At 32.1% G+C, this 21,152-nt stretch overlaps 2 protein-coding genes and 1 pseudogene across 2 annotated transcripts; 2 read left to right on the top strand and 1 right to left on the bottom strand.

Moving 5' to 3' along the window:
- The first annotated feature begins 470 nt into the window (after nt 1–470).
- RHF2A (RING-H2 group F2A) lies at nt 471–4,013 on the top strand. Its single transcript, XM_016315212.3, has 8 exons — nt 471–669; nt 998–1,141; nt 1,238–1,284; nt 2,336–2,398; nt 2,514–2,622; nt 2,705–3,096; nt 3,214–3,321; nt 3,413–4,013. Exons 1-8 carry the CDS (start codon nt 664–666, stop codon nt 3,732–3,734), a joined length of 1,191 nt encoding a protein of 396 aa, XP_016170698.1. The 5' UTR covers nt 471–663; the 3' UTR covers nt 3,735–4,013.
- Nucleotides 4,014–8,760: 4,747 nt separating this feature from the next.
- Nucleotides 8,761–11,885, top strand: LOC107613691 (fasciclin-like arabinogalactan protein 15). The gene is made up of 3 exons (XM_088497467.1): nt 8,761–10,483; nt 11,103–11,227; nt 11,525–11,885. The coding sequence occupies exons 1-2, from the start codon at nt 9,166–9,168 to the stop codon at nt 11,174–11,176; spliced, it is 1,392 nt and encodes a 463-aa protein (XP_088353593.1). The 5' UTR covers nt 8,761–9,165; the 3' UTR covers nt 11,177–11,227; nt 11,525–11,885.
- A 537-nt stretch (nt 11,886–12,422) lies between these two features.
- LOC107610365 (protein STRICTOSIDINE SYNTHASE-LIKE 3-like) lies at nt 12,423–16,250 on the bottom strand (annotated as a pseudogene).
- Nucleotides 16,251–21,152: the final 4,902 nt, after the last annotated feature.

Raw genomic sequence — 21,152 nt, 5'->3', positions numbered from 1 at the left:
TAGCTACTATCAAAGGTTTGGAATCATGCACACATGATCCATATATATATGGTCAAAAGTCCACAACTGGCTAAAGTTGTGTCCTCATGACGCCTAGATAAATTTACATATTCAAATAAATGAATAATAACATGGACACACGTCCATGGCTTTGAATGTTTCTAAACTTATTTTATTTTCAATATAAAGACCATATAATATAATAACAAAATATTGGTATTTTTATATGGTGGAAGGTTGCAGCGTTTGGGTTGGGTGGGCGGTGGGTAAAATGGTAAATGGAAGAGAGAAGAAAGAAAAGAATGGCGCGTAATCTAAGAGGACCCGTCAAAGATAATCCATGGGAACGCCACGTGTCAATATCGCAGTGATTGAGGACCAAAGGTAAGGTTTAGCTGTTGACTCCATCTTTCAGAATGCTCTCGTTTGGTTTCTTCGATAAAGTAAATAATAATAATAATAATAATAATAATAAACAAAACATAAAGCAAAGAGAAAGCGTAACACCCACACCCACACCTTACTTCAGTCCACGCCAGAATAATACTCTCTCTCTCTCTCTCTCTCTCTCTCTCTGTAATTCGGTGGAAGCAGCTAGGGTTTCTCTTACTTGCATCTCGATTTAGCAGCATAGGCATCCAATAATCTTGCTCGAAATTCGTTATGGAGGTAACACCGTATTAGATTTTTCCGATTTCCCTGATTATTCGGTTGCAAACAAAAAGGAGAACATTTGTTACTTGTCTTAACAACTTTTTACTGTTTAGAATTCAGCTCCGATCCTCAATTTGATTCGATTACTTCTGAGGATTATTTGATTCGTTTGAATTTGAGATTGCTATGTTGTGTGCTGGTGCGGTTGCTTATTCGTAGAATCGTAGTTCTTATCTGATGTTTTATCTGTTTTGAGGGAGGGGGGAGCTTTATGTGTTTCATACATTTTTTTATTAGTTGTGTTCTGATTTTGGGGATTTTTTGGATGGTGTTGTTTATGTAGGGATCTCCTGGGATTGAAGATAGCGGCAAGTCTGAGGCGCATTTGACTTCAGCTGCTGCTTTTGTGGAGGGTGGAATTCAGGATGCTTGTGACGATGCTTGCAGCATCTGTCTTGAAGCCTTCTGTGACAGTGATCCTTCCACCGTATGACCCTAACTTTTTTTTATCACGTGTTCATTTCTTTGGATGACTGTTGTTTGACTCTTTTGATCATGCTGGTTTCTTTCACCCTTCCTGCAGGTGACAAGTTGCAAGCATGAGTTTCATTTTCAGTGCATTCTGGAATGGTATTGTTCTTTGGCTTTCTCTGTTAAATGTTTAGTCCTGTATTTTTGACCTGTGCAGGACTGTACAGTATTTGTGACGATGAATTTTTTCCTTTAATATTATTGTTGTATCCTGATGCTACTCCTACATACAGGATATAGGCATATAGTTGCTGCGATATTTTCATATAAGCCAATGTGGCTCCTTGAAGTGATGAATCTAAGACTATAGGTTTAGTTTTTTATTCTCTCTTATGCTTCAGTGGCACACAAAGAAGGACTAGTGGACTACTTAGACAATCTATTTACAACTGTGTGTCTACTTTGATTTTGAGGGCAAACAAACAGGGTTTGCATGACTGACACCTTAAGATAATCCCCAACTCAAGACAATTTATCACTACCAGCTAAAAGAGGAATTATTAAGGATTTCATACATGGGATTGAAATTCTTAAACGTTGAGTATACAAATGATTCTCAGGGCTTACAACATTGGCTCATGACATATTGTCATGCCCATTCAGTATTTTCCTTGTAGTCATGAAGTTTTCTTTTTGTCAATAGATAGTATTGTTTCATCTTGTTTGCGTTGTTCAAGGTTCTCTGAATATCAAATGTGGTGCCCAACAAACTCGATAAACCATAAATCAGTTTGGCCCAAACTCATGCCTACTACATTGGCCTAACAAATATGTATTCTTAACATAGTTCTAACTTTCATTAATATTGAGGGAATGGTATCAGGAATTTATTAGTCTCATTTTCAGAATCAAATTTTAAATTCTCACATACTTGGCAGTTGGCACTCATCCAACCGTATGGGAAAGGTTTCATTGTTTTATTATTGTTGCTTACACTTTCTACTCATGTACTGTTCCCTTCTCCATGAAGCCTTACCTTACTTTTCCTTCCAAGTAAAATGTGTATCAAGTAAAATCTTCCAATCAGTTTTTGATGAGTTAAAGTTGCACGTATTCTATACCATTGATATATGTACTGAATACCAAACATTGTCTGAAGCTTTTGGCAATGTTCGCAAGGTTTCATTTTGACCTGGATTTCAATCTTTAGGTGTCAGAGAAGCTCCCAGTGTCCCATGTGTTGGCAACCCATCAGTCTCAAAGATCCATCCAGGTTTTTAGTTTCCTCCTTTTTTATTTTTTTCCTTTTTGGTTGTTTATTTTGTCACTGGTTTCGAATTATTATTTCTTTTGAACATATACTTATGTATTCTGGTTTGATTTTGCAGCCAGGAACTTCTTGAGGCTGTGGAAAGAGAGAGGAACTTTAGGTTAAATCCACCTAGAAACGCCACAATATTTCATCATCCAACTCTGGGGGATTTTGAGTTACAACATGTCTGTGGTTTACCTATTTTAATTTGCAACCATATCTGTTATCATATCTTATGCATTGTGTCATTGTTGTGTCTTCATGCAGTTGCCAGTTGGAGCAAATGATGCTGATCTTGAGGAGCATATAATCCAACACTTGGCTGCTGCTGCTGCAATGGGCCGAGCACGTCACATTGCAAGACGGGAAGGCCAGAGAAACAGGTCATCAGCTCAAGGTCGCCCTCATTTTTTGGTATGGTCGACCCATCCCAATTCTCCTCCTGTCGCTCCTGCTTCTTCCTCTCCTACTCACAGCCAGAGGGGGGACGGTGAACCAACACCTGCAGTTACTTTTGCCACTCTTTCTCCAGCTCCTGCAACTGGAGAAGAATCACCACAGCTTATTTCAGTTCCTCCTGTTCTAGCTGAACAGGTTTCTGCTTCAGGATCTGGGCCTGCTGTACACACCACTGATCATCAGGGATCATCTAACAATAGGTAACTGCAACACTGTTCATATTGAAATTCAAAATCATATTAAATGCTTTTTAATTTCTCAGTTACATGCTTTTCTAGATTTAGATGTTCTTAACAAATAACCGATACTTAAAACAGGAGATCTCCTAGCCAGTCTTCTCCAAGTAGTCAGGATAGAGCGGGGCCATCGGAATTACAGTCCTTTTCAGAATCCCTGAAATCTAAATTAAATGCTGTGTCGTCAAGGTATAAGATAAAGCTACCATTATTGTAGCATTTTAATATAATTGGAGTTCTCCCTTTGCACTGCAAACTTTAATTTTCACCCTCCTTTCAGATACAAGGAGTCAATTTCGAAGAGCACAAGAGGGTGGAAGGAGAGATGGTTCTCTCGTAATACTTCTATGTCTGATATTGGATCTGAAGTCAGACGAGAAGTTAATGCTGGGATTGCAACTGTGTCACGAATGATGGAACGCCTGGAAACCAGAGACAGTAACAGAAGTAATAGCAATACCAATAGCAATACTGCACCAAGTAATTTGGAGCATGGTTCAGGTCAGGGATCAAGTGATCCGCATTTAACAGAACCTGAAGGGAGTCAACTGAGAGACACCAACACAAAAACATCTTGTGCTGCAGGTTCTAGTTCTAGTTAAGCATATAGAAGAAATTGCATCAACTGAGATTTGTTTTGTCCAAAAGGTAAAATCTTTAATTTCATTGGAGGTTACGAAATTGCATGGATGTGGTGCGTTGCCTATTAAGCAAAGCGGCCTGCACAAGATAACCAACGAATTGTGTTATTGGACAAAAATAAGAACAAAACAAAGGCAGCAGTGGTCTCTTTTGTCTAAAACTTAGGAACCTATATATATGATGTATATTCACCTTGTAAACTTAATATTTACAAATATCTCAGATAACCTTTCCATAAATATCTGTGTTTCTTAAAATTCTCAATATAAATCATCGTTCTCCAACATGGCAATAGTTGAATGGTGACATGTCGGGATTCAACAATTGTGGTGCTTCATTGCAATTAGGGGAGGCGAGATGAGATGCTCATTTTATTTTGATGATGCCTATTTTGTTGGTTCTTATCGGATGAACATCATCCTGACCTTGAATTGACCGTCTTTTTTCTTAACTTTATTAATCACGAGTATTTTCTGATGTGTTTGATAGGGAAACTTTCAACCTGTCATTAGAACTTGCCTAATTGCATTAATGAATTGAGTGGATCAAAACTTGATATTATGTAATCCCATCCAAATAGTTCAGTGACTTCCTTTTTCTTCTATAATAATGATCGAGTATCTGTTAATGAAATTATCCAAATCATTCATTAGTTGTTGCAAGTCATAAAATCACGAAAGTCTGCGTAGTTGGTATTCAGTTTATCTATAGATAATCAATTAATCATATATTCTAAGGAATCCATTAGGAACCAATCCACAGATATTCTCGCAAGACACAGAAGAGACGCATTACGCAAGGAATCGCCTCCAATTATAAAGCAACTCTTTTCCCTAGTTTCTTCATGAACATACCCATTTCAAACCAATTTGAAGCGTCCATTGAATAATTAGAAGGAAAACAAACAACTAAAGACACAGATTTCAGAGTCCTGACGACATCTTTAATCTTTTTCTCATAGCAAAGTCGTGTGGGAGTACATTTGATAGGGTTACAATTTATTTTTTTATCTTTTGGTCATGGGGTTACAATTTATTTATACTTCTATATGCTCTGAATGGGTTGTATGATATGTATTCGTACATACTGTGTCTTTACCTTTAAACTATATAGTAATATTTTTATTTTCTTATTGACATTGTTTATAACATATTTCAAGTGCCAACTACCAAAATACAATGCTCTAAATCCCAGATGTGTTACACTTTTAGATTTAGAGGCACCGACAATTTTGTAAGAGTAGCGACAAGATGTCAGATAGAGTTGCCAATTCACGCGCCAGAAAGGAAGAGTTTTAAAGTCATAAACGGTGCGCTCGGAACCTGTCTCAACCTGAGCTGTGTACATAATAACAAAACCAAACTCATTGATTATTGTGTGACCAAATTCATAGTTAATTCTCCCACACATTCGCTGTACTGATTACACAAAACATCGAATGTGTAATCACTTGGCAATTAATTGTCATTCATATCATTTAATAAGATTTAATATGAGCTTAACGAGTGGCAATTCATGAAATTAAGCAGTCTGATTAACAAATATAACATCCACGGCAGTAAATAATGCATGCATTTCTTTGCTTAGTGATTAATTAAATGTTACTAAAACAGTAAAACCTTTTTCGGATTCACTTTGCTTTCACTTTTATAAAAATAAAGCTAAGAAACCTAAAGAGAGAACAATTGGTATTGGACTATTGGTTATTCTATTCATCCGATTTGTGCATCACATTATCATTATTATTAGGTGAATTATAGGATAAAAATGTAAGTTTACAGATGTTTTTTTATGGGATGAGATAGTATTTGAGAAATTAGGGTTTATACTTTGAATAATAATAATATAATAAAAAATAATTATAAAAAAATTTATATTCTTTCTTTATACAACTTTAATCTGTATAGTAGAGTGTCTCTTATTATTATTAGGATTTAACTAATATGTGTCTTAAAAATATATGACAAGTTTATTATTAGCTTAAAAATTTTTAAATATTTTTATTTAATGAATATAAAATAAATATATTAAAAATTTAATTTTTTTATATTCTTAATAAAAAATTTAATTTATAAATTTAATCTATGTCCAAAATAGATAAACTCTTATTATTATTATTATTATTATTATTATTATTATTAACGTCAACAATTTAAATAACGCATCATTTGTTAATGTGACCTCGTGGTTCTGTCAAAAACTAAAAACTATGTTCCATTTTTGTTGGCCGCTCAATATGATTCACATTCTCAGACCATCATAAACACTGACTTGATGGCGGAAACAGCTCAGCAAATAAATTCTTGCAGAACAATAAATAATGCTACTATTTTTTTTAGTTTGTACAACCATTGAACATTTTTTAACTTTTAACCAAACTTGGAAAGTGTTCTTGCTGAGATTGGCCGGTGTATAACTCGTCCGCCGGTGAATACTTGTAAGCTCTCCATCAAGATGAGGTATACGTCGGCAATGAGAGAACAAGGGGGTGGGTACCTGCAAAAGACACTCCGACGCTCAAGTCAGTAAGTGTTTAAGAGGTATATAATAATTCTATGAATATAGAATGTAAGAAATGAAATATAAGTTATCATGTGTTGTGTGTAATAATTCTATGAATATAGAATGTAAGACATGATATAGAACTTATCATGTTGCCCCCCGAGATTAGATATAGAAGGTTCCTTTTATAGGCATATAATTGATGAATAGAATTGATGTTATGACCGTTTGGTCATTAAGATAGAAATGATGGTCATTAAGTCGGTAATGAAGGTGTCAGTTACAAGCAAAATAATGAATGATAGTTAACGCCGAGTTATAACTCATAATGCATAATAAAGACTGAGTTATAAGGTGACGGATCACAGCCCCCAAGCTTTGTCCGCCGATCATATGATCCAGGCTAAGCTTAGAAAATATAATGAGTTATAACTCGGTTAAAAGATAAGTGAATAATGATATGGTGAGCCCCCAAGCTTAGTCGGGTTATTATGTCGGCACTTATTCAAAAAATAATTGAGTGATAAGAGTCATTCAATCAAGATAGTTGTGTGGGGGATACTTTTCCGCTTAAGAACAATTTTAGCATTTGATTGTATATGAACTGAAAAGCTCAGAGATAGATATCCATTGACGGAATCGATTGTATGATCCGAGGATATAATGATTAATTGTCTTGGGAATTTTTCCAACCCACAACAACTTATTGATAAATTTTTCGCTCAAAGCAATTAGTTATTGAATATTTACAATTTATAGTGAAGGTTTGACATGAATAAGATAAATTGAGAAAATGAATAGGTATAAAGTCGCAACATATATTGAATAATATATATTGTAAAAGTAAAATAGTTCAAAGTAAAAAAAAATATACCTTGAAAGTTGATAATTGTAGAGAAGAAGACGACATATATAAATGTCATACATGCCAAATGTGAATATCTGAATTTTGTTTTGTAGGACATGCTTTAATTTGATAATAAAGCAATAAGATAATAGTTATTGAATTATACATTTAGTATAATGTTTCTAGCAGTTACAGTATGACGAGAAATATTTTTCGTGCAATAATAGTAAATTGCCTGTTTAATTTTCTACCTTAAACAAATAGTAACATAAAATTTAATAGCATAGAGTGAATAGTATGATAGTTATATACAATTGATATACAATTAATTTTGGATGGAATCCAATTTTAAGATTTGAACTCATCATTACTATCATTTAATTGTATAAATGAAATCACTAAGCAATAATAATATAGTACATAATGAAATAAAAACGTAATTGACATGGTTGTTATATCTCATTATTGTATAGGACATATATTGAGGTTTGAATATAACTAATAAATCAATAAATATTAGTTACACAAAATATAAATGCAAGAGTATGTTGAATAAAATATATAATTTTACTTGTGTAAGTTGAGAAATTTGAAAAAGAAAGCAAAATTGATAAGTGAGTTTGTACTCGATTTGATTGAAAACCGAGTTTGTTCTCAGATTGATTGAAAGCCGAGTTTATTCTCGGATTGGTTAATTGATCGATTATAAGATGTGAAATATTATGATACGTAAAAGTGAAGCAATTTGAAGGTATAAAATATAAACCTTATAAAAAGGTATGATAGATTAAAATTTGATAAGAGGTATTAAATAAAATATTAAATAAGATTGTTGATATTGGTTCAAAAATTTGAATGTAAATCAAGTTTTATTAACACAAGGGGAGTAGGAATTATTTTACTCGTCCCCACAGACGGCGCCAATTGTTCTTGCTGAGATTGGCCGGTGTATAACTCGTCCGCCGGTGAATACTTGTAAGCTCTCCATCAAGATGAGGTATACGTCGGCAATGAGAGAACAAGGGGGTGGGTACCTGCAAAAGACACTCCGACGCTCAAGTCAGTAAGTGTTTAAGAGGTATATAATAATTCTATGAATATAGAATGTAAGAAATGAAATATAAGTTATCATGTGTTGTGTGTAATAATTCTATGAATATAGAATGTAAGACATGATATAGAACTTATCATGTTGCCCCCCGAGATTAGATATAGAAGGTTCCTTTTATAGGCATATAATTGATGAATAGAATTGATGTTATGACCGTTTGGTCATTAAGATAGAAATGATGGTTATTAAGTCGGTAATGAAGGTGTCAGTTACAAGCAAAATAATGAATGATAGTTAACGCCGAGTTATAACTCATAATGCATAATAAAGACTGAGTTATAAGGTGACGGATCAGAAAGAGTTGCTCATTCAATATGATATTGTACATTACTGTTGCTTGGAAAAAAATGTAAAACTTTTTCTACTTTACCCTTAAAAAAACAAAAAATTATACACTAAGCAATACTCGATTATTCGATAATCCATAGCAATGAGCCAATGACAATGATTTGGAGAGAGAAAGAGAACCCAATGCGAATTAGGGACCACCAGTCACCACTAAACAATAATAATAGTAATAATAATTAAAGTGTTGCAGTACTACTCCATCTTCTTAGCAAGCACTAGTAGTAGTAGCCACTAGGCTAGTTTTCCTATGGAACATTGGAACTCACCGCTGACTATACCCCCCATGCAAAGACACAGTTATACTAACTCGTCATTAGTCTCTCTTAAGCAACATGTTTATCCCCTCCTAACCGCAGCTAATACTTTATTAGTGGTGGCTTTTTTCTCAATGCAACCGACACATTTTACTTCGACTTAATTGAGTTAATTCATTGGGCGCTAAAGCGGTAAAAGAATTACCGCCACCTCCCTTCCATTAAACGCTAAAACCTCAATAAAACAAAACAAAACAAAACCAACAACACACACTATAACATTAACACAAACCAAAGCATGCATTAGCATTCTTCCTTCATCCATCTTCATGGATTACACCCATCTGCTTCTTCTTCTCTTCTTCTTATTCTTTGGTGTGGGATTCTCGGAGAACACGAATCCGAGGTTGCTGGCGTCACCATCATTATTATCAACGACTCAGATAAACTCGAACTCGATCCTTGTGGCTCTTCTGGACTCCCATTACACAGAGCTCGCGGAGCTCATAGAAAAAGCCATGCTCCTTCAAACACTCGAAGAAGCAGTAGCCACACACAACATCACAATCTTCGCACCCACCAACCAAGCCTTAGAATCAAACCTTGATTCTTTCTTCAAACGCTTCCTTCTCGAACCAGCTAATCTCCATTCCCTCCAAGCCCTCATTCTCTTCCACATCCTCCCAACCCGAATTTCATCCCAATATAGTTTCGGGTCGACCCGAATCAACACGCTATCGTCCGAACCCATTCGCCTCCAGACGAATTCCACCTCCAAAGAATGGACAGTCGATCGGGTCAAGATAACCCGGCCCGATGATGTTACCCGGCCCGATGGTATCATCCATGGGGTTAACGGCCTTCTCATTCCACGTTCCGTACAAGACGACTTCAACCGCCGCCGCAGTCTTCGCTCGATTGCCGCCGTGAAACCCGAGCCAGCTCCTGAAATCGATCCGAGAACCAACCGGGTTAAGAAGCTCGACCCGAAAGAAAAGCCTCCGGGCTCAAAACCCTCACTCCCGATCTATGAGGCGCTGGCACCGGGACCGTCACTAGCTCCGGCGTCGGCACCGGCACCTGGAGGCCACCACGGGCACTTCGATGGCGAGTCTCAGGTGAGGGACTTCATCCACACGCTAATCCACTACGGAGGGTACAACGAGATGGCGGACATTCTCGTAAACCTAACGTCACTGGCCACGGAGATGGGACGCTTGGTGTCAGAGGGTTACGTCCTCACCGTCCTTGCGCCGAACGACGAGGCTATGGCCAAGCTTACGACGGAGCAGCTCAGTGAACCGGGGGCACCGGAGCAGATAATGTACTACCATCTGATACCGGAGTACCAAACAGAAGAGAGCATGTACAATTCTGTTAGAAGGTTCGGGAAGGTTAGGTACGATACGCTGCGGTTGCCGCATAAGGTGGTGGCGATGGAGGCTGATGGTTCGGTGCGGTTCGGAAAAGGTGGCGGTTCGGCTTATTTGTTCGATCCTGATATATATACCGATGGAAGAATCTCTGTTCAGGGGATTGACGGGGTTTTGTTTCCGACGGAGGAAGGAGAGGAGACGGTGACGGGTCGGGTCAAGAACGGCAATCGGACGGGTCAACCCGTTAAGGTCGTTGTCAAGCATAGAAGAGGTATGTAAATCGTTTCTTTCTTTGTTTTATGTTTGTATTTGTTTAATTAATGTGTTGAAAGATGATTTGTTTGGCTGGAGTGGGATTTTGTAGTGTGGGGCTGGTTTTGTTGTGGTGTTATTGAACTTTTGTGATTTGGGTTAACATCGGTGATTTTAATTCATGATGTTGATTTGGACTCCCTCAAACATTGACGTTTGACTTAGGAGAATGTGAATTATTGCTGACTTGGGATTTAAGATCAAAGTATAATATGTTATGTTATATTGTGTTTTAACCTTGGGGTCAAAGCACAGTATTACTATCATGTTATTACAGTCTGAGATTCTGATCAATGCGATGCATATTTTTCATTTGGAAGGTGAGGATATGGCTGGTGTTGACAATCAATATTTGCACAATCTTCTATTAATAATAATCTTTTTAAGTTCTTAAAGCTTGCTCACTTTTCTATATTTATTCATCTCTTGATTTGCTACTCAAATCAAATTGCTTGAGACTCAAACAATGGTTGTTTCCATCATCTACATAGAGAAGTTATCTATCTAGGGTCTGACTGGTGGTTTTTACATTTTGATGATACTTCATAGCTTATTAAATTGAATAATATCACGTGCAGGAAAATTGCTTGAAGCAGCATGCTGGATGCTTGGAACCGTCGGTCAACATTCTAGATTCGCCTCTTGTCAATGAAGCCAACCTTTGCCCTCTCCTTTGGCTATCAAGATTGTTTCAAACTAGAAAGTGAGATTACAACTTCTATCTTATGCCATTAGCTAATTAAATAAAATTTTATTAGGTAATAACAGAGATTTATTTCTTTCTTATGCCTGATTTGTACAATGAGTACTTCACTCTTATAGTAGAACTAGATTGATTAATGTCTAATGGACTTATCCAAGACTACTGTGGTTTTTTCTTCTTGTCCATGAACTTTGTTTCTTCTGGTTTCTTGCTTGCCTAATGGCATTTAAATCTGAAATCTAGCTTAATTTTCTTCGGCTCTCTGTTTACGTATTGTTGCACATGCTTTGATTGCAGCTGCACAGGATTGATCAAAGATGTAAAGTCACTAAGGTGAAGGCCTTCTTGAATGGATGATAGCCAGCTGCTATGAGTGTGAATTTCCAACAGTTTTGTTTTGCCATTTCCTCTTTTCTCCTATTGGATTTGGGTTCAGGCTTCTATCTAGTCTCCTTGTCACACATTATAGTGCAGATTTGTATCTATATTCAATCCAATTTCATAGGTGGTTGTGTTGGTGGGATTTAAAGGCTGTTTTCGTTTTCTGTTCAACAGGGCATGGAATTTTCTAGTAGACATGTGTTGGTTCAAAACTTTACTAAAGAAATGGAAATACAGTCAAAAGCAAATAAGAAAAAAAAATTATGATTCTTTACTGTCATGATGTCTCTTAGTCACCCTTTCTTCCTCCCCTTCCCCCCCTTCCCTTTACTTGATTCATCAAGGATTTCGAAAGTAATTGTTTTGGCAAAGGTGATCAAGGAATTACATTTAGAATGTAAAACGTAAATGGTAAATGGGGGTAAGCAATAACATTTATCTGAGGTTCAAATTCAATACTTATGTGGCTTTCCTATTCTTTTTGACAATGGTGATCATACTACATATTTTATTTTAGTAACAAGGTCAGATCAAACTATACAATGTAATGGGCCAGGAAAGAAAACAAAACAAAACAAAACAAAACCTAAAACAACATAATGTTTCTACTTCTCTGAAGTAGTCCAGGGTAAACTATTTCAACTGCTAGGCTGTATTTGTTTATAGGCACGGGACGGGACATTGAACACTGAACACTAATAAAAGACACAATTTATTTTTTATTTCATTATTCTTGTTAATTTTTTATTATTATATTTTTTTCTCAATTTTTTGAATAAAAAAATGAGAATAAATTAAATTTTCATTATTTATTTTAATTTATCACCAAATAAAATATAGAAACACTAACTGAAAATCCAGGTAGGATAGTAAAGATCTCATTGGTACCAGCTTTCTCCCCTTTTAGCCAGTACTTGCTTAACCTATAGTGTTGTAATACATAGAAAGAAAAGGTGAATAGTCATGAGTAGTTGTCTTCCTATGAAGCTGATAATTGAAGACTATTAAATGACAATTTAGTTAAATATGTTAAATTATTTAACGATTTTCAACTATCAAGATATCAATTTCACATAAAGATAAGTGCATGTGAGTTTTCACCAAAAGAAAAATCATGTTGCTGTATACTCATGCATGAAATTGAAACGTTGTATCGATTTATTTGTCGTCAATTACCATTGAATGAGATGTGGATTCTACTTAATTATGTGATTATTAGATTAACCTGCCAATCGCGCTCTCGGTAAAAACAAAGGAACCATCTTTGCTTAAGGAAATGCCATTTGGGAACTGAATGTTCCTCACCAAAACACTGGTTCCCTTAGTGGCAGGGTCATATTTCAAAATCCTACCACTATGCTCGCCAGAAACATGAGCTGAAGGAAATTTCTGCATGCACAATGTCAGAATTAACAACCAATACAGTGTGAAAATCTATGCAAACAAATGATATAATGTATGTCGTCTCAGTATACAAAACAAAATAAACACAAAATGTATTTCTCTTCCTTTTTCGTTACATCCTTTTAGAAGGTGACTATTTACATGAAGATGTCTTTACATGGAGAAGATAATCAAAACTTGTTAGACGACTTGACATATTTGACTAAATTACTTAACATAATATGTATCGATATATTAGATATTATTTTCACACGAAGACATCTTCACGTGAATATATAGTCACTTTTTAGAAAATGTATCAATTTCAAATGGTGAAAAAGACTAATAACATTCATAAGCCTGGTTAGTAGTTACATCCTCTGATAGTAAGAGCTGCTATCCGTAAAATAAACATTTCCATGTGCATCAATGTCTACGTCATTGGTGAATCTTAGTGGCACTCCTTCAGCCTCAGTTGCAAGAGATATTGCTGGGCCACCCTCAGGCCCAACCTTCATCAGCCCAAAATATGCATCTGCAATGTACAAATCACCTGTTCTCTTCTCAAACCTCAGGCCCAAAGGCCTACCACATATGTGCTCACTGTTCACATAACTATGTAATGCTGCACATTCCTTAGGATTACATACTTCTGATCTGTGTCCAACATTCAGAGTAATACTCAACCACAAAAAAGTTATTCACCAACAAATTATGTACACAATGTCTATTAGATCATCTATATCTTAGACAATTTAAAGAAGGAGAATGCTAGGTAAACAATGAATATTTTGAACAGCATGAACAACTACCAATCAAATAAAAATATACTACATCCTAATTAAATGCTACTAATTAAATTTACATTTTTAACTCTATTATTTCACATTGTTTACACATTGTTCAAAAATGTTGTTCGTTACCTATATTTTTCCTTCAAAAAAACATCGTTTTGTATCTCTAATTTCAATGTTACTTTTTTTTAAATGGATAAAAAATTGGACAAATTTTATTCCAAATCAAAATTCTTATATGTTTGTTTACGTAGAAAAACTACCATTTGTATCCATGAATTTTGCGAACATTGACAAAAATACCCATCAAACAAGAAAACTAACGTTGTATCCATGAAAGATGGGTTCCGTATGATAATAGTACCCAAACCGTGATTTTTCGTTGACTTTTTAATAAAATTTTCAAATTATCCATTTTATCTTCTTCCCCAAATTCCAAATTTCACAACTCTCATCCTTTGTCTTCCTCTACTGCTGCCAGCCACCAAAAAATTAAAAAGATTAAAAACTGTGAATTATTAATTCTCTGAGGTTATTGTTCAAATATTATGGATTTGTAGATCTCGTGTAGAAAAAAAAAGAAGTTTGAAATTAACAAAAAAATCATACATTTTGGTTTCTTGGTGTCACTGTGGGAACAAGAGGCGCAAAACCAAGAGCCTTTGGAAACGGAAGGAAGGATAGGTCGAAGATAGAAGATGTGATAGCCTCGGTCGCATTTGTTGCAGAGGAAAAGTTTCGTTGGGAACTCACCGGAGGAGCAGCACTTGCTAATGATGTCGTTGTCGAAGGTGGGCTTGGGAATGTGGGTCCTTCTTCACCCTGCATTCCCCTGGCCATGTCTTCGAACATACTCGGCATGTTCAGAAGCTCATCCTCATCAATGTACCCCGTCACCATCATCCCTCCTTGTTCTCCAGTACTCAAAGTGAAACAAGATCCTTCAACAATAACGTTACTACCACCACAACCTTCTAGAGGGTTCTGCGGTGGCCTCGAAAACCTAGTCTGAGCAGCGACGGTAGCTACGATGTGAATATCAGTCCACCAAATGGTATGAAGATACTCTAACAGCAGCCCCTTTTTCTACAGATCGACGACGCTGAGCAGTGTTTAGAGTCACCGTTGGAAAGAGAACGTAGACACCGGCCTCTTGTTGGCTCTAGTTACTGAATTCTGCTACTTATTGCTTTGGAATAAGAAGAATAACAATATTCAGGTTGAAGAGGTTGAAGAGTTTGACAAGGGTGTGCTTTCTTAATGTTGTTGTTGCATCCGAAGAAGAAAGAAACAACAAGGATAATGATGTTAAAGTTGATTTGGATTTAGATTTGAAGAATAAATTAGGATTGAAATAAAGAGAGATAGAGGTTGAGGATAAAGGTTGAAAGAAGACATCAGGTACTTGGGTCTTGAGGGAATGGTGACTGGCGGTGGCAGAGGAAGACGAAGGATGAGGGTTGTGAAATTTGGAATTTGGGGAAGAAGATAGAAGGGATAATTTGAAAATTTTATTAAAAAGTCAATAAAAAATCACGGTTTGGGTACTATTGTCACACGGAACCCAGCTTTCATGAGTACAACATTAGTTTTCTTGTTTGATGGGTACTTTTGTCAACGTTCGTAAAATTTATGGGTACAAATGGTAGTTTTTCCTATTCTAAATATAGTTGTTTTTAGTCATTTTTTCATTTATGATTCCCCAAGAGTAATGTTATTTAAAGTAAAAATTCATCTGCAATTGATACTTGAGAGTTATTAAATGATAATTTAGTAAAACCTATCAAATCATTTAATAACTTTCGGTTATCAACTTCTCATGAAATTAACTACACCTAAAATATTTCCACTGTTGTTTAAACATATTGGTCACAAGAAGGAAGAGTAGTAGTGTGACCTGTTGGGAGAGGTGTAAGCAAAATGAGTCCAAGAGTGTCCATTCCAGAAGAGAATCCTTCCATCGGCGACACCGGTGTAAGGGCCGCGATCAAGGGGATCAAAGGCAATGCTCTCTGGTCCATGAACTTGGTTCACAAACATAAGCTTGGAGTTTTGTAAGACGTTGTGGTTGTCTGGGTCAGCAGGAACCTGAGACCATGGTGGCACCTCCACCTATGCGTCTCAAAATCAGGGAAGTTCCTTATGGGGCTGTGTTGGAAAGGATCCAAGGCACAGTAGAGAGCAAGGAGGAAGGAGAGAATGGTGAAGACTCGACCGAGCTTCATATATGGGGATGAATGCCTCAAGTGAAGGAAGGGGATGTGGATTAACATGGAAGATTATATGATGTTGAGCAATGAATGAAGGAATAACACGAAATGTTTAGTTGGAAGTTTTGATGAAGGTTGAAAGGTAGGGTAGGTGAGGCATTCGCTTGGTGATGAGAGGAAAGAAACACTTGGCTTGTGTTGAAGTTTGAGATGAAATTAAAAGTCATGGCATGCATGCAGAGAGAGATTTCCGGTGGTAGTTCGTTGGATTTGGTTTTACTGTTTTAGAGACAACACATGAATAAACACACTATAAAACAAGGCCAATATTCCAATACATGTTAAAACATGCAGAGAATACAAAAGAGAAGTATATCCGCCTATATTTTGACATCAACCTAATAGTTAAGTACTGTTAAATAATTTAATAAATTTAATTAAATTATAATTTAATTATTTTTATTTATTAATTTTATATAAAAATAAGTATATGTAAATTTTTATTATAATAATAATATTTTATTTATTTAAATATTTATGGAAAATGCAATCCACAACGCATGTGATTCACTTTTCTTTCTTCTCTTATTCTCTTTATCTTTTTATTCTACATCATAGTAAATACCTAAAATAATTAAAAATTATGTTGTGTGCAAAAAAACACCAATTATTAAATTATTTATTAGTATAACATATATATTAAAATATAAATATATAATAAAAATAAATTAAATAATATGTATATATATTTTTTTATGATTATTTTTAGTATTCATGTACGGTAGTGATTACTCCTAAAAAAATGTCTTAAAATTATAATTAAAAATTGTTAGATATGATTTGATATATTTAATTAAATTACTTAATATAATATATGTTAATATCTAAATTATTATCTCTATATCTAAGTTATTATTTTTATATAAATATATTTTTATTTAAGTAACTATCTTAAAAAATTTGAGCTAGCATTTTTTTATTTCAAATAGATTTAATTATTCTATTAATCTCTATAGTTTTACTAAGTTTATAATTAGGTCTCTATATATTTTTTTAACTAGATCTTTACACTGTTTTTAATTTTATAATTAATTTATTTTCATGTCAAAAATATTAAAATTAATAGAATATTTCTCTCAAAAAATATATAATCTAAAATCTAATTAGATTCTTAATTATAAATATCTTTAATTTGCAAAGGAATATTCAGTTAATTCTACTATTTTTATACTAAAAAAAATTTAATTATAAAATTAAAAATAATATAAAAATCTAATTATATATATATATATATATATATATGTTACTATGATGATCATGAAATTTTGACAATAATTAAAAAATATAATTACAGTAAGGTTCGATTTTTTTACCATTTGATCTTACTTTTCAATTAGAAAAAAAATGATGAAATTAAGAAATATTTATCACCAGAAAATTTTCAATAAAAAATGCCATCTTAATTTTAGTTATATTTTTTAAATATTATTAAAATTTCATTTATAACTATCATAATCATAACTACCATAAAATTTATTAGATATCAACATATTGCAAGCCATGTAAAAGACATAATAGAAAATTGAGAAAATTCCACTCACCTCTCCTGCGAGATATTAAAATGACACTCCACTTTTATCTATTTTATAAATATACATTACCCTCCCTTCTAATTTTTAAAAAACATTTTCTTTAATCCATTTTAAACTTTTTGTGTTAACTAATGTTAACTTTATCCATTTTTTAAGAAAAAATATGCATTAGCAAAAATTTTATTTTTTATCATTAAATTTGTTTACGAAAATACTCTTTAATAAATTATTCTTTTATTGATTAAATTATATTTTTAAAAAAATTTAATAATTATATATTTTTTTAAAAATATCCTTCAATAATTTTTTAATTATTAAATTATAATTTTATCAAATTTTTTGTTAACACTTTTTTTATATTTTATTATTAATTTTTTGATATCTATATATATTATTTTAACATTAAATAAAAAATTTTAGTAAGATTATTTTTTAATATCAATATATATTAATTGTTATACATATTAACAGTGGTAAGATTTTTTTATTTAATGTTAAAATAATATATATTAATATCAAAAAATTAATAGTAAAATATAAAAATAATTGTTAACAAAAATTTTGATAAAATCATAATTTAATAATTAAAAAATTATTAAAGGTAGGTATCTTGGAAAAAAATAATTTAATTATTAATTTTTTTAAAAATATTTTGATAAAAATATAATTTAATCAATAAAAAAATTATTAAAAAATATTTTGGTAAGTAAAATTTAATAATAAAAAATAAAATTTTTGTTAATGAGTATTTTTTTAAAAAATAATTTATTTTTTATTAGAAAATAAATAATATTAATATTAATTAACACAAAAAATTTAAAATAAATTAAAGATAATTTTTTTTTAGAATTCAAAGAAAAAAAATATACATTTATAAAATAAAAAAAGAAAAAAATATCATTTTAGCATCTCACATATAAAAGGAGAATGAAATTTTGGGTAGAAAATTAGAAACACTCCAACTATGTTGTTTTTTCTATAAAGAATGTACAAAATTGTTATTCAACTCTTATAATTAATTACAACCTCTCTTTCTCTTTTTCTTGGTCTGAATCATATTTAATCTTCTGTAATCCCAAACTTGGGGTTGAGCCGTATGAGGACGCATGACAAGATGGGATTGGTAATAAGTGTGTAAGCATGTGATGTGTGTGTGAGGGACAACGCCCATTATTATTTCCTTCCACGTTGTAATAAGAACCTCTTCTATATATATTGAATGGGGAGAGAAATGTTATTATTGTAACGCCAGCAAATTAAAGGAGAGAGTAAAATTGTGAAAATATAAATCATGCACATGTGGTCTAGTGGAAACTTTATTAGATTAGGTATAGAAAATAATTCATCGTCACTATTCCTATCACAACACGAGCTCAGTGGAGTGGAGGAAATTAGTCAAATAGTTTTTGAAGATGGGATGCCTTATTAGTCCACTTGAGACTAAAATAGTCAGAGTATTATTTTAATTTTATTTATAATATTAAGATTAATTATTAATTTAATGTGCAAAATATTTTGTTGTTAATAAATTTTTTAAAAGATATTATTGATAAAATAAATTTTGAATAATTTAAAAATACAATAAAAATAATTAATAATTATTATATTTTTTATAAGTGACAAAAAATTTTTGTATTTAATAAATAGCTTATTCCTTTTATTTGAATTTTTATGGAAATATTTAAATAAATATTTATAAAATACACAAAAGAATTCGAAACAAATTTTGATATATAGATTTTTTTATTTAAAAAGAGGTAGTAATTCACAATAATTTTTTTTTTTAATTTACTCGACATAAAATTATCAAATTTTAAAGATGAAAAGATCTTATTTTTTTAATAATAATTAAAAAATTTGTATTACAATCTTATCTTTAAAGTCTTTATTTAGAATATATATTTAATATCTAGTTTTTTAAGTCATCAAAAAATATATATATCCAAATCTTTTTGTGGCAGTTTAAAATCTTTCAAAAAATCAGGACTTATTTGTTCTTTTTTCCAACAATGTAAACTTTCAAATTATTTTGGTACTTTACTCATAATATTAAAATGTCATATTTTTTCCTAATATTTTATTTCATCTTATTTTTTTTTCATTGAATTTTTTTTTAAATATTTTTTCTTCTTTATAATTCATTTTGGCTAATGGCAAAAATTATAATTGTAGTAGTCATCATAGTGGTAATTGTTGTAATTTGAGAGTAAAAATTATAGAATAATAAAAATAATAATAATAAAAATTTTAAAAAATTAATTTTGACAAGAAAACTAAAATAAAATAAAATAAAATATTTAAAATAAAAATAATATGTTTAAAATATTAAGAATAAAATTAAAACTAAATCAAATATTAGAAATTAAAATAATATTTTACTCGAATAATTATTTAAGATTAGATATTACTTAATTTTAGATGGATAATTTTTATTATAAATAAATCATATTATATTCATTTAAGTCGGTTCACCATTCCGTCATGTTTTAAAAAATGACATGTAATATATTTGTTTTTCTTAATAACATTAAGTCGTCTATAAAATAAAGGGTTTTGAATATAACTTTCTTTTTTTGATATGTCAACAAAAGTTGAAAAGTCAACGATCAATCAATATATTTTTATTTTCTGTTTTTGGTCTGTATTTATCGATTATTTTATTAAGTGAATTTAGTTAAAGAAAAGTTGGTTCTGTCACAAAACAGAAAGAGAAAAAATTATAGAGAAAGAAATAGAATTTTGGTTACCAATAAGTTAAATACTGTTAGTTCAAATACAAGATAAAAATTAAAAAAAAAAATGATTTTTTAATGTTTTTTATTAATAATAAGAATAATATTATATGATTAATAAAATTTATTATCGTTACCAATTTTTAAATTATAAATTTTAATAATATTAAAATAAAATATAAATATAAAATATTGGCTAATATTAATAAAAATAGTTGATTTTCTAATATTTCTCTAATAATAAAAATACGTTTTTTTTTTTTTGTTTCGTTTTTAATTTTTCTAGTGACACACTATTGTTTCCAAGATGGAGTAGAAAGGCTTCTATTCTTTAACAAGAGACTTGATATTCCAATAATAATTTCTGAAAACTTAGCAACTAGAGAAGGCGATTGAGACTCCTTAATCCTAAGACTCCCACCCACTTTGATAGTGTGCTAATTAAATTAAACCTTAGATCCCAACCAACCAAGGAAAGAGATATATTCACGAGAATCAATGATTTGCCTATGATCCCTTGACGAAGAAGGTTTCTATTCATTATTAGCCTCTTCACTTATTCTGTTGGGAAGAAGAGATCACGGACATAACACAAATAGATTAAAGAATCGATACATACAATTCATGAGGTTCACCCTGCCGGCAAGGGACAAAAATATACCAATCTTATCACACACTCACTTCTCTTATGCACTTTGTCCACAATACTATAGTACTATCAAAATCATCAGTGTGTGTATATATATATATATATATATATATATATAAAGATGTAAAAAATATCTTTTTTTTTTAAATTATTTTTAAAAATTAAAATTTAATACATATAATTA

This window comes from Arachis ipaensis, chromosome B8 (genome assembly GCF_059453495.1).
Source record: "Arachis ipaensis isolate K30076 ecotype BB chromosome B8, ASM5945349v1, whole genome shotgun sequence".
Taxonomy (NCBI): domain Eukaryota; kingdom Viridiplantae; phylum Streptophyta; class Magnoliopsida; order Fabales; family Fabaceae; genus Arachis; species Arachis ipaensis.
Note: the sequence above shows the minus strand (reverse complement) of the source record. Positions and strands in the feature narration are given on the sequence as shown.